Here is a 17,184-nt window from a genome sequence, read left to right as displayed (position 1 = left end):
TGTTGATCTTTTCGGAAAGAGGTAAGTATCGTGGTTAACCTTAATTTGAGAAAATTAGGAGGTGATTGGTCTATTTTATACGTGATTTATGTTTGGAGACAACTCATATGCAATGTGAAAGGTGTATTTGCTTTTTCATGGTTCAAGCATGGGGGTGTACTACTTTATTGCAAGTCTGTAATTCTACCATGTCTTTATTTTTTCCATTTTTACTTGTTATGCTCTTACTTATTATTTGTATTTACTTGTTATATACATGCCTTTACTTGTTATATACATGCTTCCACGTATTCATCATTTTATTTATTGTCCGCCTCTACTTGTTATATGCTCTCACGTGTTATTAGGTAGATGCTTCTACTAATTCACACCTTTACATGCCTTATTGCCTTTATTTGTTTCTTTTTTCACTATGTTATGTTATATAAGATTGCTTTAGAGAATTATGCGTTTTAGTTTCCTTTTTATGTTATGTCGTGAGACTTTCCGTATTCAGTTGCTACCGATATCACATACAAGTACAACCATCGTTGCACGCCGATCCAATAAATGTATAATAGAATTATGCGTTTTATCATATATTTATTGGATCGTGTTGCACGCCGCAAGAGTATTATTATATAATTTAATTGGGTTGCACGCCGCAACAATATAGGTATTGGTATGTGGATCGAGTTGCGCGCCCAAAACGGAAAGGATGTTTTGTGGTTATTCTTGGTTGTTATATTCTGATACCATGTTGTATTGTAAGACTTTGACATGATGATATATTGGGACCCTCTGTATTTTATTTTCTTATTCTATTTATTATGTAGTTATTCATTTCTCTATATTGTTATTGCTTTTCTGCTTATAATATGTACAGGTCTACATTGAGTGTCTTCTCATAGCCTCGCCACTATTTCGTCGAGGTTAGCCACGATACTTACTGGGTACATGGGGTTGGTTGTACTCAAAATATACTTTTGCACTCCTTGTGCAGATCCGGGTGTTGGTCCCAGTGGCGTTCAGAGGTGATTGCTCGAACCTTCTTCTTTCGGGAGACATTATGTAGTTCTACTTGCAGACTCTGGAGTCCACTTCCTTTCTTTATTTACAGTTTATTGTACCCGACATTCTCACACTTTCTATTTCACACTTGTAGTTAGTATTATTAGTGACCCATGTAATTGTGACACCAGATTTTGGAGATAGTCTTTGACAACGATGGTTGTACTTCTATTATACATTTATGCTATTTTACCCATTTATTATTATTAATGTATCTTAGTTGTTAAAATGCTTTTGTTTTTGTGCTAATATTGGCTTTCCTAGCAAGCATATGGTAAGCACCATCACGGCCCCATGGTTGGAATTTTTGGTAGTGACATACAACTTATGCTTCCAAAATAAGACTAAGTGTGTCAAATCCCTCTCAAACATTCCTGAAGCCAAAACAACCAACCCCGCAAATCACAAAATTACAACACACATACAGGAAGTATCTAATAAGGAAACAAGTCTCAAATACATAAAACAATTGGTCGGGTCGTTACATTTTTCCCCTCTTAAACAAATGAACATCCTGAAAGAAGTTAAGAAACATACCTGGTGCTTCCACTTATCATGCTCAGTCTCCCAAGTCGCTTCCTCGGCCTGTTGACATATCCACTAAACCTTAATTGATGCAATATATTACGACGTCAACTTCCGAACCTGCTTATAAAAAATGGCTACTCGTTCTTTCTCATAAGCCAAATTCACATCCAAATGCACTGAACTGAAATCTAAAACATGTGACTGATCTTCATGGTACTTCCGAAGCATGAAAATATGAAATACCAGATGAACTCCTAACAAGTTGGGTGGCAAAGAAATTCTCTAAGCTACCTCTTCCACTCTCTCTAACACCTCAAATGGACAAATGTAACGAGAGCTAAGCTTGCCCTTCACCGCAAATCTCATCATGCCCTTTATAGGAAAAACTCGAAGAAGAACCTTCTCACCTACTATAAAATCCACATGAGAAACCTTTCTATTAGCATAACTCTTTTTCCGGGACTGTGTTGTATGAAGCTGCTCCAGAATCAATTTCACCTTCTTCAAAGCATCATGAACCAGATCGGTGCCCAAAAACCGAACCTCCCCTGGCTCAAACCAACCAAATAATGAATGACATTGGATATTATACTAGTAATTTTTGTTGCGTGCAAACTCCGCTAAAGGTAGAAAGTGATCCTGCTGGCCTCTGAATCAATATCACATACCCTCAACATATCCTTCAAAATATGAATGGTCTGCTCGGACATTGCCATCTGTCTGAGGATGAAATGCAATACTCACCATATGCGTGCGCAACTTACACTGAACAGCCCTCCAAATGTGCGAGCCAAACTAAGTGCCTTGATCCGAGAAGCTAGACACATGCAGACCTTGTAGACGGATAACCTCACTAATGTAGATCCGAGCTAATTGCTCAGAAGTATAGAAAGTCATGACCGGAATGAAATGAACATGCTTGGTCCATTTGTCCACGATGACCCAAACAACATCGAATCTCCTCAAAGTGCATGGCTAACCACCGAATCTCTAATGCTCATACTGGGCTTGCTGGCCATTTAAACACCGCAACACATGACCAAAAATATCTTTCTTCATCCTCCGCCGCCAATAACGCTACTTCATGTTATGATACATCTGCGTAGCACCTAAGTGAATAGAATACCTCTAACTGTGAGCCTTTTCAAGAATCATCTACCTCAAAGCATCCACATTAGAAACACAGATCCGACCTTGAAGCCTCAATACCCCATATCACCAATAGTCACCTCCTTAGAACCACCTCCCAACACAATATCCTTAAGATAAAAAAATGAGGATCATCATACTGGAGAGCCTTGATGCACTCAAATAAAGACGACTGCACAACAACACAAGCAAAACTTTGCTAGGCACCAAATATCCAACCTCACAAAGCAGTTAGCCAAAGCCTGAACATCCATGGCCAAATGCCTCTCCACAGCTCGAATAAAGGCCAAACTCCCCATACTCTTTGCCTTTCTACTCATGGAGTCTACTACCACATTAGCCTTCCCCAAATGATAAAGAATAGTGATATCATAATCTTTCCCTAACTCCAACCATCTCTTCTTCCTCAAATTCAAATCTTTCCTCTCAGACAGATGTTGAAGATGCCGGTTATCAGTGTAAACCTCAGAAGAAGCAACATATATGTAACACCTCAAAATCTTGAGCATGTGCACAATAGTTGCTAACTCCAAATAATATATCAGATAGTTCTTCTCATGGCTCTTCAACTTGCACGACATATAGGCAATCACGCTACCATCATGTAACAACACACACACATGTCCCACACGCGAAGAATCACGGTAGAACGTATACATCCCCGGTCGTGAAGGAAATACAAAAACTAGAGTTGTAGTCAAAGCAGTCTTGAGCTTCTGAAAGCTCTTCTCACACTCGCTAGACCATCTACACAGAGCGCTCTTCTAGGTCAAGATGGTCAATAGTTGTGATAGACAAAAATACCACTAAGAAGTGACAATAGTACCCATCCAAACCTAGAAAACTCTTGATCTTCGTGGCGATAAAACGTGTAGGAAAACTATGAACTACCTCAAGCTTCTTTGGACTTACCTTGATCTAATCACTAGAAACCACGTGGCCCAAGAATGCCAAAGAATTTAACCAAAACATACACTTGGATAACTTAGCATACAATTCCTTCTCCCTCAAAACCTGAAGCACCATGCTCAAATGATGCACGTGATTGTCCTTACTATGGGAATATACCCAGATATCATTAATAAACACAATGACAAAAAAATCCAAATAAGACTGGAACACATTGTTCATCATATGCATGAAAGTTGTTAGGGCATTGGTCAAACCAAAATACATCACCAACAACTCATAATGCCCATAATGAGTTCTAAAAGTCGTCTTAGGAATGTCCGAAGCCCTCATCATCAACTGATGGTACTTCGATCTCAGGTCAATCGTTGAGAACACCCTCATATCCTAAAACTGATCAAGAAATTAATCAATGCAAGGTAGTGGATACTTATTCTTGATGGTAACCTTGTTCAACTTCTTCTAGTCAATACATATTCTCAAAGATCTATCATTCTTCTTCACAAATAATACAAGTACACCCCATAGTGAAACATTTGGTCTGATGATACCCTTATCCAACAACTCCTACAACTATTCTTCCAATTCTTTCAACTTTGTTGTGCCTTGAGACATGGTGGAATAGATATGGGCTAGTGCCCAGCACAAAATCAATACTAATGTTAATATCCCTGTCGAGTGGCATGCCCAGTAGGTCAACAGGAAATACAACTAAAAACTCTTCCAATACTAAAACTTTAGCTATAATAGGTTTTCAGCACTAAACATCTACCACAAAGGCCGGATATGCCAAACATCCGTTCTCAACCATTCGTCGAGCCTTCAAAAATGAAATCACCCTACTAGGAACCTGACCCAAGGAGCCCATCCATTCCAACCTTGGAAACCCCATCATAGCCAATATCACGGTCTTATAATGACAATCAAGAATATAATGATATAGAGATAACCAATCCATACCCAAGAACACCTCAATGTCAATCATATTATGCAATAAAAGATTAGACTTAGTTTCATTAACTCAGAATGGTAAACACACAAGACCGATACATACGATCTACCACAATAGAATTACCAACTAGTGTAGATACATGAACATCAATATCAAGAAAACCATGAGGCATATCCAAAAAAAAGAGCAAAATATGATGACACATAAGAATAAGTGAAACATGGGTCAAATAATATTGAAGCATCCCTAGGATCCAAATATTTGAAGGAAGTACTTCTAGCCTAGCTGGTAATGTATTGCAACAGGCACATCCTCTCCCTCTCGGACGGTCTCGAATGGACTGAGCTTTACCCCAGCCTGGCTGTGCGGGTAGCGTAATTGCTAGCGCTAGAACCATGGAATGGGTTCCCTGACGTGGTACCCTACTCAGAATATTGGGACAGTCCCTCGTGATAGTTCTCAAGTCTCCACACCTAAAACAACGTCTCCTATGGTGAGGCTACTAACTCTATGATTGCCCCTGAGAACCTGAATACACGACCGAGGAACCCCAAATAGATGGAGCACGGTATGAACTCTGTGTGAGTAATATACTTAAAGATGACTCGATTGGGCGAGTATTGTATAAACCAAGGCCGACCTAAAAACCACGAGGAACTTGATGGTTTGCCTGAACAAGCCTGAAAGAATGATCTCTACAGTGATGCCCATGACCTACAAATGTGGCACTACAGAAACCAGCTGATCCACGGGGCCTCTTGATGTCCCGCTCCTCTCCCTCCTTCCTTCGCACATGCTCTAAGTGCCTAACAATCTCCACAACGTAATGAAAAATGATATAAGTCTCGACCTCTCGGAACATACCAAACCAAATACCGCAGTGGAGGCCCTCAATGAACCTCTTAACACTCTCCCTCTTAGTAGGGACCAATAACACAACATGTCATGCCAACTCTGAGAACCTCGTCTCTTACTGAGTCAGGGTCATACCCCTTGGTGTAGATGCTCAAATTTACTACGCAGATCATCTCGGCGAGTATGTGGAATAAATTTCTCCAAGAAGAGATCTTAGAACTGAGATCATGTGAGTGGTGTTGTGCCAGCTGGTCTACTCGTCTCATAAGTCTGCCACCATATGTATGATTACCCCTTGAACTGGAAGGTAGTAAACTGGCCCCATTCGAATCCACTATACCCAAAGTCTGCAAAATTCGATGAAATAGATTAAGGAAACCCTGTACATCCTCAGTAGACTCTCTATTCAACTGGGGAGGATAAAGTCTATGCAATTTGTCAATCCTTTTTTGTTCCTCGACAGTCAAGACTGGCCTAATCTTGGGATGAGCTGTAACTACTGGCTACACCGGCAAAACTCCACAGTCCGATAACCACAAGACAACTGCTCTAGTGTGCGCGGGAGTCTCAGCTCCTTCCCCAGCCTTCGAAGTAGCTGGAGCAAAAAGTATCATACCCCCCTGAGCCAAACTTGTATACACACTTAGAATCTAATCCAAAGTCTCCTAAAGTCTAGGTGCAGCAATAAGTACCTCTAGAACATGGTCTGATCCCACCGGCTCAACATAATGAGGAATTTTCTCCTCAGCAAGAGCTACTTGTGGCGACTCTAGCAGAGCCTCTAACCGCGATGCGTGCTGCACCCTTGCCTCTACCTCGGCCCCAACCTCTCACGGCTCTGGGTTGGGTTACTAGCGCCTACTCAGTTTAATGAGAAGAACATGCCCTCATTGATAAAAACAGACATCTCTGTACCAATCCGCAAGAATCTACTAGACTTGCTTATGAGTCGTGGAACCTATGAACCTAGGGCTCTATACCAACGTATCACGATCCAAAACCCTCACTGATTGTGATGGTGCCTAACCCACTTTCTAGGAAAGACAATAACTAAATATTAATAAAATATATTAATAAAATATATTAATAAAATATATAATAATTGAATATGAAGCCAAATAACCATAAATAAGAACCGAGTCAATACATAAATCCCTCAAAAACATGTAACACTAAGTCATGATCTCTAATATATGAGTACAAGTATGAAATTACAATACACTGTCCGAATCAAATACAATAATGAAATGATAGATGGAGAGGCAGAGGAATGCGATCAGGATGTAGCTCTACCTCCGGTCTACACAGTAGTAGGAACAATATTCAAGAGCTCAGCTCGGTCCAACACCACAATCTGCCCAATTAAATGCAGAGTGTAGTATGAGTAAAGATGACCCCATGTACTCAGTAAGTATCATGACTAACCTTGGTAAGGTATGGCGAGAGTGGTCAATGATATTGACTTATTGAACCTGTACAGTTATGAATAAATATGTACACATCAACAGTAAAGAAAGCTAGGCATACTGTACAGGTAAGGCCGACAGTGCATATAAAGAGGATATGCATGTATAACAAGTCAAAATACATAGTTTAATATACATATAACAAGGACAATTCACGTGTCGTATGGATAACTCACATGCCAATAATCACAATAACCGCACGCAAAACTCATGTTCTACATGAACCACTCATATGCCAATAATTACAAAAGCCGCACGGACAACTCACATGCTAATAATCACATTAACTGCACGGATAACTCACGTGCTTCAAATCAGGCAATATCACAAAAAGCATATACAAAAATACATGTATACGAATACAGGTATCAAATCATATACTCCTCGTCTGTGTCAAATAGCATGCTAAAATATAAGCATTTGAAAGTACAACCATGGCTCAAATCAGGCGAATGCACCAAACAATAATAAGTATCATGCTCAACAGAGAATCAAAGCCTAAACAAGAATCTACCATGATTCGAGAAACTCACGTTGTCATACAAATGATCATAACATAACTTATCAGAAGCACGTAGTCAAAACAAAACATAATAGAAGACTAAGTTTAATCCGATCTAATTCAAACATAGCACCCCATGTCATGACCCAAAACACACTATAGGTCGTGATGGTGCCTAACGTCGCCATTAGGCAAACCAACAGTGAACACAACTTAATTATTCATTTTATTATTTTTGAAATCATGAATGTTGTTAGGTGGATACGTAAAATACAATTTAAATATTATACAAGTAAAAGCGTATCGAGTTTAAATAAACAAAAAATGAATTCTAGAATATCACAAAAGCAGGTGTCACAAGTGCATGAGTATTTACTAAGGAGTACACCATTAATACAATATTTGTTTGAAATTTAAATAAGACAGGATAAAGTAAATTGTATGACGGAGACTCTGTGGGTTGCGATACATATCCCGCAATGCATCTCACCATAAAGACTCATCAGCAACTGCGCCTATGCGACTAGATGTCCACCAATTGGACCTGTCAGATCCTGCACATTTAGTGCAGAAGTGTAGCATGTGTACGTAAATCATCGCGTACCCAGTAAGTATCGAGTCTAACCTCAAAGAAGTGGTAACGAGGGGTCTACATCGACACTTACTAGAGGTCCAATAAAGAAATATGATAAATCATAAGTAGATATGAAGCACAACAACAGTAATGGGGTAAAACTGTAAGTTGCATAATATTCCAAAAATTTCTTTTAAAGATATAAATTTCTCAATCTCGTGTTCTATCTCAACAACTCAGATATATTAAGTGCCAGAAACCAACGGATAATGAACATCATAAAAAATGCTAGGCATTAGTGGGAGGAAAATCTCGTGAATATTTGGGCTGCTAGCGATATAACGTACGATTATTCCGGGGTCGTATGGCCTTATCAAGAAAAATATGTACATTGTCGAGGGTCGAGCAGCATGAACCAAAGATGCATCTATTACACTGCCGAGGCATTCAGCCCGCTCCACAAGAAAGGAAGGAAACCATCGAATTACGAGACACGTGCTCACAAAACAATACCTGAGCACAAAGTGAATAGAACCTTTACCGTTTCTCAAATAACTTTCCCACAACTCAAGGTGATAAGGATCGGCCTAATATATATATATATATATATATATATATATATATATATATATATATATATATATATATATATATATATATATATATATATATATATCATTTTCATTTTTGATTAAAAATTCAATTAATTAAACCAACATAATGAGTTCAAATAATTCAAATGTTACATGATAAAGTCTTATGTCTTCCCGGATATAAACATGTGTTAGCTACGTACTGATTCTCGTCACCTCGTGCGTACGTAGCACACACAACTAGTAGCACGAAACAATTAAATCACCTAGGTGTAGTTTCCCCTTCACAAAGTTAGACTGGTGACTTACCTTGCTCTGAAGTTCCATAACAGAATCCAACGCCTCTCTAACACCTAAACTCAAAGCCAAACGTTCCGAAACTAGTCAAATAATGTGCAAATCAATCAAAATATACTCCAATTATTATAATTTAACAATTTATAATGATTCCCAACTCTACTCGAAAAGTAAATAAAGTTGACCCTCGGGCCCACGTGCCCGGCTTTAAAACATTTCTGACTACCCAAAACCTCGTGAGTCCAAATATGTGGTTAGATTTCAAAACCAAGTCCAAATCGACCTTCAAATCCTAATTTTCACTCTCTTAAGTTGAATGACCCCCCTCCCCCCCCCCCAAATTTTCCCTCAAAATTCTAAGGCACCGTAAATATTTCTCCTAAAACCCGGGGTTTCGTGATACCGAGGTAGACTTATGCATTGATGATTGTAGAAATTCTTTGCGGCAAGTTTGCTCACTGCGGTTCGAACTTTTTGGGTTGAACACTGCGTTGGGGAGTTGAAGAAAAGTTTTGGTAGTGCAGGGAATTTATGCGGTCCATTATGCGGTCGCAGAACTGATCTGCGGACAGCAGAACTGCCGCAAACTTAGGCAGAAACTTGGGCAAACTTTTGGACCATTATGCGGTCCATTATGCAGCCGCATAACCCATTGCAGACCCAGAACAAAAATTTCCGGAGGAAAGTTCTACGGCGCATTATGCGACCGTAAAATACGTCTGTGGACCGTAGACTGGTCACAGAGTGAGGCAGAAGTGCCCAGTTCTGGAGGGCCATTATGCGGTCACATATGCGACCGTAGATCTGCATCAGGGCTTCATTTTTTGTAATTTGTGACCCAACCCTATTTTGATTAAAAGCCCTTGGGGCTCGCTTTGAAGGCAAAAATCTAACATTTTAGAGAGAAGAAGAGAGTGTTCTATAGAGAGAGAAGTAAGCCCAAGTGCTTTGTTCATCAATATCATGTCTAAGCTTTGAAATTCAACAAGAAATATCACAAGATTTTATCCAAGAGGTAAGGTTCTTACCCTAGTCTTCAATTTCTAGTTTGGGTAGAAGAGGGGTAATTGGGAATATGATTCTTGGGTATGAGAGTTGTTATTTATGCATACATGTAGCTATGGGGATGGTAGGGAGGTAATTGAACTAGTATGAGTAAACTCTTGCTATTGAATTAGTTTTGGAGTGAAGGAAATCTGGTGGAAGAACCTTGTAATCAAATTTGCACACCTAGTGTTTCATAAAACGCTCAAATAAGTTGAATGCATGAATATGTTCCTAATTTGTGTTCAATTTTGCTATGTATCTAAATAGATCGAAGTTGCTAGGATCTTCGGAACTGCGTAGTGAATTAAGGAAAGCTCAAAGCGAGGTATGAAGGCTAAACTCTTTATCTGGTATTGGAATTTCCATATTCTTACAAAACTCCATCATGTGAAGTTCGAACACGGAATACTATTAGTGTGGGGTGTTCAACTAGTAAAATTAATTTCCGATTGGCATAGCGTGTTAGAACCCTCGGGTGTTAATTATTCTATATTTTTGACTTAATTATATTATACCACTTTTGGGAAGAAGATATTGTATGAAATCGATGTGATTAAGCACTTATTTTTATATGATTAAACCTTATGAACTTACACTCGCTAATGCCAAAGGTGTCAAATGATTGATTTGAAAGGGAACTCTTTGTAAAAACTATTATCGTTTTGGGAATGCGAAGTGGGGCATTATGAATAGACCTCCACCCACATACATTCGGGTGAGGCGGCAGGGCCGCTTTGTGTAGAATTGAGGTATTATGAATACACTTTCACCCACATACATTGGGGTGAGGCGGCGAGGCCGCTTTATGTAGAGTTGTGGTATTATGAATACACCTTCACCCGCATACATTGGGGTGAGGCAGAAAGGTCACTTTGTGTAGAGTTTCTAGTATTGTCATTGCACCTCCACCCACAGACATTGGGGTGAGGCGGCAAGTCCACTTTCTGTAAAGGTAATTGTAGAGGATCCCCGACTTAAACATTTATTAATGTTATTGAAAGCTCTTAATAATTTTCTATGACCTTAACGACTATCTAAGCCTTTTTTTGTTACCATGATTCATCATATTCATGTTGTATTTCCAAGTTCTTGCATAGGTGTTTGGTTTTCATACTAGTACTATTTCACATGTACTAACGTCCCTATTTCCGGGGGCGCTGCATCTCTAATGGATGAAGGTGGTTCCACAACGGAGAGCATTGACCAGTGATAGTGGTACACTCTCCTCACAGTTGACTTGGTGAGCCCCACTTTATTTCGGAGTTATTCATCTTTTGTTCTGCGTGTATTATGTTTTGAGGTATAGGCGGGGCCTTGTTGCCGACACTATCCTTGTACTCTTTTGCATCTATTAGAGGCTTCGTAAATATGTTGTGGGTTGTGTATTGATATTGTGAAAGTCAAGATAACAATGTCATATGTATATTACATGTTCTACATCAAACTATGAAAGTGTATGTATTTTGAGTCTTTATAAATGAAGTAACTAATATTGTTGGAATTAGTGTTGTTAATGAACCCTTTTGGTGTTAATTAATGAAGTTTATCTTCTCTTTATTTATGGGTAAAATAGATAGAAGGCATTCTAGCAGGCTTGCTCGGCGAGGTTATTTCGGTTGAGCACCGATCGCGCTCCCCGAGGGCAAGGCGTGACAAAAATTCCATATTTTTTGTGTTAGTAATGCATGTAGATTATTAAAATAATACAAAAAGTTAGTAGAAATTACTTACCCCAAAATCTTGTATGAAAGTCTCATTCGCAAATCACCCCTCTCTAAGTCTAGGGTTCGAAATATGAGAGAATGAGCAAAAATCCCAAAATTCTTACTCTTGAATAATCCACACCCTGCCAAACGTATGAATAATCCACACCTACAAATTGCAAATTTTCGAAAAATAGAGCCAAAATATTGTAGGGATCTCCAAATTCAATTCTAGACTAAGTTCAAAATCACCATACGAACCTATTGGAACAATCAAAACATCAGTCTGAGGTTGTTTACAGAAACGGTAACCACCCCCGCAAGTTAAAAAATCACAAACACACATACGAAAAATATTAAGTTGGGGAGCGGGGCTCAAATACACAAAATAACTCACCGTGTCGTTATAATAAAACATATAAGATGTATTACACCAGTGTCATCAAAATAATATATAAACTAGAGCGACACCGAAAGAAATCCTGAATTTAAAAACTAACTTGAAATAATAAATTGAAGAATACAAAAGTTTTTTATTTTTTAGGAAAATGAAGCATTAATAAGGAAATGCAAGGGTGGAACCAGCATGGAGAGAAAACTCCTTTTTACATTGTAGTTTGCACTTTTTAGATAAAGGTCTAAAGTGTATTGATTTCTCGATAGTAATAAATAAAGAGTAAAGATTAAGAAATTGGGATAAATAAGAAAAACCCTTGATTTGAGATTTTTAGTTTGAAAATTTAGCGAGTTACTTTGGATGTTTAAGCTTTTGTCCCACCATACTCACGCCCCGCCATTACACCTCAGTGCATGTTTTGGTATGCCTCGCTCCAGGGGTCGCTCAAAAAATGCCTTTTAAATTACCGATCAATATCAATCGCTTTCTAAATTGTTCTGCAACATGTTTTGAACAAAAGAAAATATATTTTGTAATTTCACTAAGAAAGGATGATAACTCTTTTTATTTTATTTTTTAAAACGGAAGTCTCTCCAGCAATATTGTTGATGTGATATTTTGCTTTGGATGAATCTTGGCATTGAGTTGATTTAAAAATAAAGTAAAGCTTTCACTTCTCACTTGTCTTTAACTATGTTCTTTTCCGGTTACTAGAACAGCTTCTTGTAAAGGAATAACCTAAATGTATCTCATAAGTCTAGCTGGCGGTTTAATAAACTTACCATGATATTCATTCAGAATATCTATTCACTTTCCTTGCTTATTAATCCACTATATCTTAAGGAATATCTTAGATGTAACAGAAACCAATTTTTCTTGTCATATTCTTCTAAATGCAAGACTACTATGGTAATAAATTAATGAATGAATAATTATTTGAAAGCATGAGGGAAATTGAAGGTGTATATAAAGGCAAGTGATGGAGAAAGTAAAAAGGAAACCAAATAAATAAATGGCTTCAATTTGTAGCTTCGGAATAGCTTTTGTATTAGGCCTTATTCTTGGGTGCAGTCGTGCAGAAGATAAGCTCTTCAATGTCCAATCCTACGGTGCTAAAGCAGATGGAAACACAGATAATAGTAAGGTGAGAACCAGCCATTTTAAATTAAAATGTGCCTATCGTATTAATTCTTGCACAACTTCTAGACGGAAGAAACAATATTGACAAACTCATACCGTCACACGAGTAAAACTATATCTTAGCACACTTCCTTTCATATTTGGTATAAAAAATATATTATAATTCCCAAATTGACAAGTTTTTCCTTATGTGTAATGTCAGCTTATGTTTCATATGAATTTTTTATGTTTATAAGTGCGCAAATAGTAGGATTAGATAATTATTTCAATAGAATGTGCGGTTATATTTTATTACACAAAAAACAATAGAATTAAAGCTTAATTAAGAGGTGAATTTACCACTTGAAGAGTTAAGTATTGTGTTTTGTTGCTCAAAACTTTACAGAGGAGTTTTACTTCATATCTAAAATCATATGGAATGTATGTGTTACATACTGAAACATGAGGTATAAGACAAGAAAAGGTTGCTTAAATAGTAAGCACCCTCCACTTCCAACCGTGAGACTGGGTATGAGTCATCAAGGGAGCAAAGTAAAAAGCCTGAAATCGGTATACATGTCCTAAAAATAAGAAAAGAAAAAGATGATATAGTTATTCAAAAGTCATTATTACATGTCTAACATTACCCTTTTTGCCAACATGACTACATATAATTGTCATTGTATATATGAAAATTCAGTGTCTAAATTATCTAATTAAGTCCCTGTCTTTTATTTATTGGTTTATTTTGGAAGGCATTCTTGAGTACTTGGAAGGATGCATGCCAATGGAGTGGAACAGCCAAATTCTTGATACCTTCAGGGGAATACTTGGTATATGCTGCAAATTTTATTGGACCATGCAGTGGATCCATAACCTTCCAAATCCAAGGGGTTGTTAAAGCTCCAACAGATCCTTCTCTATTCTGCAATTCGACTTGGATTTCCTTTCAATATGTGAATGGCTTAGAGATTGAAGGAGGCGGAACTTTAGATGGACAAGGGGCTTCAGCTTGGCCTTATTTTGATACTTCCAAGAATTCTAACTGCCCAGCCCTTCCTATCGTAAGTTTAATTTTGTATAAATTTTATGTTATTTGTCATTCTTGTCTAATTTATTCTGATATATTTTTATTTTTAATAAACTTATTTGTATATTTATCATATCGTTAATTTTACTAAATTCAGTTTTGCCGTAAAAGTGCATTTACGATATTACTCAATCATAGAAGTATAGCGATTCAAAAAATAGTGACAATACAAAATATCTTTCACCATTTACGTGGTTACTGAATACTTCTTGTTGTGATTATAATGTAAAGTTATTAAAAACTTAATATTGTCTTTCTATGCCTTATTTTTTAAAACTTGAGCCAGACACTGAAATTAGATTCTATCAAAAATGCGGCGGTGCACGACATACACTCAATCAATAGCAAGAGTTTCCATTATGGCGTCTTTATGTGCAATAACGTGACATTTAGTCATGTTAACCTAACCGCACAGGCGACAGCCCTAACACCGACGGCATTCACATGAGCGTCTCCACCAACATTCAAGTTTTGGATTCCAACATTGGCACCGGAGACGATATTATATCTATGATCAATGGCAGCCAAAGCATCAACATTTCAGGAATAACTTGTGGCCCTGGCCATGGAATAAGCATCGGAAGCTTAGGGAAAATACAAAATGAAGTCGTCACAGACGTACACGTCAAAAATTGCACTCTCATTGCTACTCAAAATGGCGCCAGGATTAAGACTTGGGCACCATCGGAGTCTGGTAGTGCCACAAGTATAAATTTTGAGGATATTTTCATGGATAATGTTAGAAATCCTATCATTATTGATCAGCATTATTGTTCATCGCCTCCTTGCAGCAGTCAGGTACTTGCATTGTCCTTTTCTCCATCTTTAAATTTAACATGTTTGGTATGTCGAAAGTCATGTTCAATTAAAAATGGTTTGACAGAAATTATTTTCCGGAATAATATTTACATGTCTTTTGTTGATAAGCACGAAGCATTATCCAAAATATTTATATATTAAAATTAATAATATATTAGCAAATCAAAAAATATTTTAATGAAATTCTTGAGTACAAAAGTTTAATAATAATATCTAAGTATCTAGAGCAAATATTATAACTTAAAGTTTAAATAGTTATAAAAAGAATTACTTCCGCCCACAAGTGACGGAAATCCTTTTCTCCCTTTTGATGAAAAATGTTTTCTTGGATCAAAAACATATTTTTAGTATTCCAAACACACAAAAAGAAAAAAAGACTATCTCATGAAAAATATTTTTCTACATAATATCTTACGTCATATCAAACACGAAAATGTTCAGTTGTATATTATTTATATCACACGATGGCAACACTCTCCTTTGTTTCGTAGGCGAGCTCAGTGCAAATCAAAGACGTGACATTCAATAACATAAGAGGAACTTCAAGTTCAATGGCAGCTGTTACTTTGAATTGCAGTGCTTCATTTCCTTGCCAGGGAATCAACCTTAGTGAAATCAATTTGGTATACAATGGAGCTGGTGGACCCGCTGTCTCGTCGTGTGATAATGCCCACGGGACTGCCACCGGCATGGAGTTGCCTCCAAGTTGTTTAAAATCGTCTCTTGATTCATGAAGTTAGGGATATTAGAATTTTAAAATATATAGCATATTCACAAAGCAAATGCTCGATTATTTTTTTAGTCTGAGAAAATGAATAAAAAGTTCAATGAAGGAAAATTATTGTATTAAATCTTCGAAAGCTCTCTACTATTCTTCTCACAATTGTCCACACATAAAATAAGCTACTAATACCCCTATTTATAATAGTATGAAACCTATTTCAACTAGAAACAGGAAAGCATATTCCTATATTAGTTTTGACTACAATCATATTTAGACATGAATGAAATAAACTAGCAAATATCAAATCCTAAAAAAAAATTGGTTTCCTACTACAACTCTGAATTAGTTTTCCAACATTCTCTCGTAATTCAAAGTTGTATATGACTTTTGTTGTATTGGAGCACTTCTCTCCAATCTTCTAGTTATATTGAACATGTGTCTGCAACCCTTATTGATGTACTTTGCCACCAACAACCAATTTTGTTGAAGTACCTGTCTTCAACATCTATTGATGCACTTTGTCACCAACACTCAATTTTGTTGAAGCACTTATCTTCAACTCCCCTTAGTGCACTCTGTCACCAACAACCAGTTTTGTTGAAGCGCTTGTCTTCAACTCCCGTTGATTCACTTTGTCATCAACACCTAATTTTGTTGAAACACATGTCTTCAACTCCTGTTGATGCACTTTGTCTTCAAAACATAATTTTGTTGAAGCACATGTCTTCAACTACCGTTGATGGCCTTTGTCACCGACACTCGATTTGTTGAAGCACCTGTCTACAACTCCCATTGATGCACTATGTCACCAACACCTAATTTCTCTGAAGCACTTGTCTCCAACACCCGTGGATCCACTTTATCACCAACACCCAACTTTTTTGAAGTAATTGCCTTCACCTCCTGTTGATGCACTTTGTCACCAATACCCAATTGCTGATACACCTGTCTCCAACTCCCAAATTATTTTTTTTCTTGACCGCTTCTCTACTTTTTAGAGAAGAGCCTCTTCCTCTTGTGCCATATTTGCTTTACCTCTTTAAGTTTGCATTCTTTTTGCTCAATCCCTCATCCCTTCTCAAACATTATTGTTTTCCACGCATATATTATTGACCTGCCGTTTGCCAACATACTCAATGGCCAGACGGGCAGCACATATTGGCTAGTGCTGCCCGCTAGCAGTGGAAACTATTTGATTCTCTCCCAAGATCTTACAAGCTCTGATACCAATATGAAGGAAAATTACTGTATTAAATCTTTTAAAGCTCTCTATAATTCTTCTCATAATTCTCCACATATCTCCACACATAAAGTAATCTACTAATACCCCTATTTATAGTAATACGAAACATATTTTAACTAGAAACATGAAAGCATATTCCCATAGTAATTCTGACTACAAATCCTATT

The 17,184-nt window shown here is 37.4% G+C and overlaps 1 protein-coding gene and 1 pseudogene across 1 annotated transcript; one reads left to right on the top strand and one right to left on the bottom strand.

Annotated features, from left to right (window-relative positions):
- Positions 1 to 2,885: 2,885 nt before the first annotated feature.
- Positions 2,886 to 3,308, bottom strand: LOC138907815 (uncharacterized). Its single transcript, XM_070198432.1, has one exon. The coding sequence runs from the start codon at positions 3,306 to 3,308 to the stop codon at positions 2,886 to 2,888; it is 423 nt and encodes a 140-aa protein (XP_070054533.1).
- Positions 3,309 to 13,034: 9,726 nt separating this feature from the next.
- On the top strand, positions 13,035 to 15,784 carry LOC108948026 (exopolygalacturonase-like; annotated as a pseudogene).
- Positions 15,785 to 17,184: the final 1,400 nt, after the last annotated feature.

The sequence above is a fragment of the Nicotiana tomentosiformis genome, chromosome 3, assembly GCF_000390325.3.
Source record: "Nicotiana tomentosiformis chromosome 3, ASM39032v3, whole genome shotgun sequence".
Taxonomy (NCBI): Eukaryota; Viridiplantae; Streptophyta; class Magnoliopsida; order Solanales; family Solanaceae; genus Nicotiana; species Nicotiana tomentosiformis.
This window is presented reverse-complemented; position numbering and strand designations above follow the sequence as displayed.

Bases quoted from the DNA above. Each gene is read 5' to 3' on its own strand.
- LOC138907815 (XM_070198432.1), bottom strand. From the start codon at position 3,308: ATGTCGTGCAAGTTGAAGAGCCATGAGAAGAACTATCTGATATATTAT.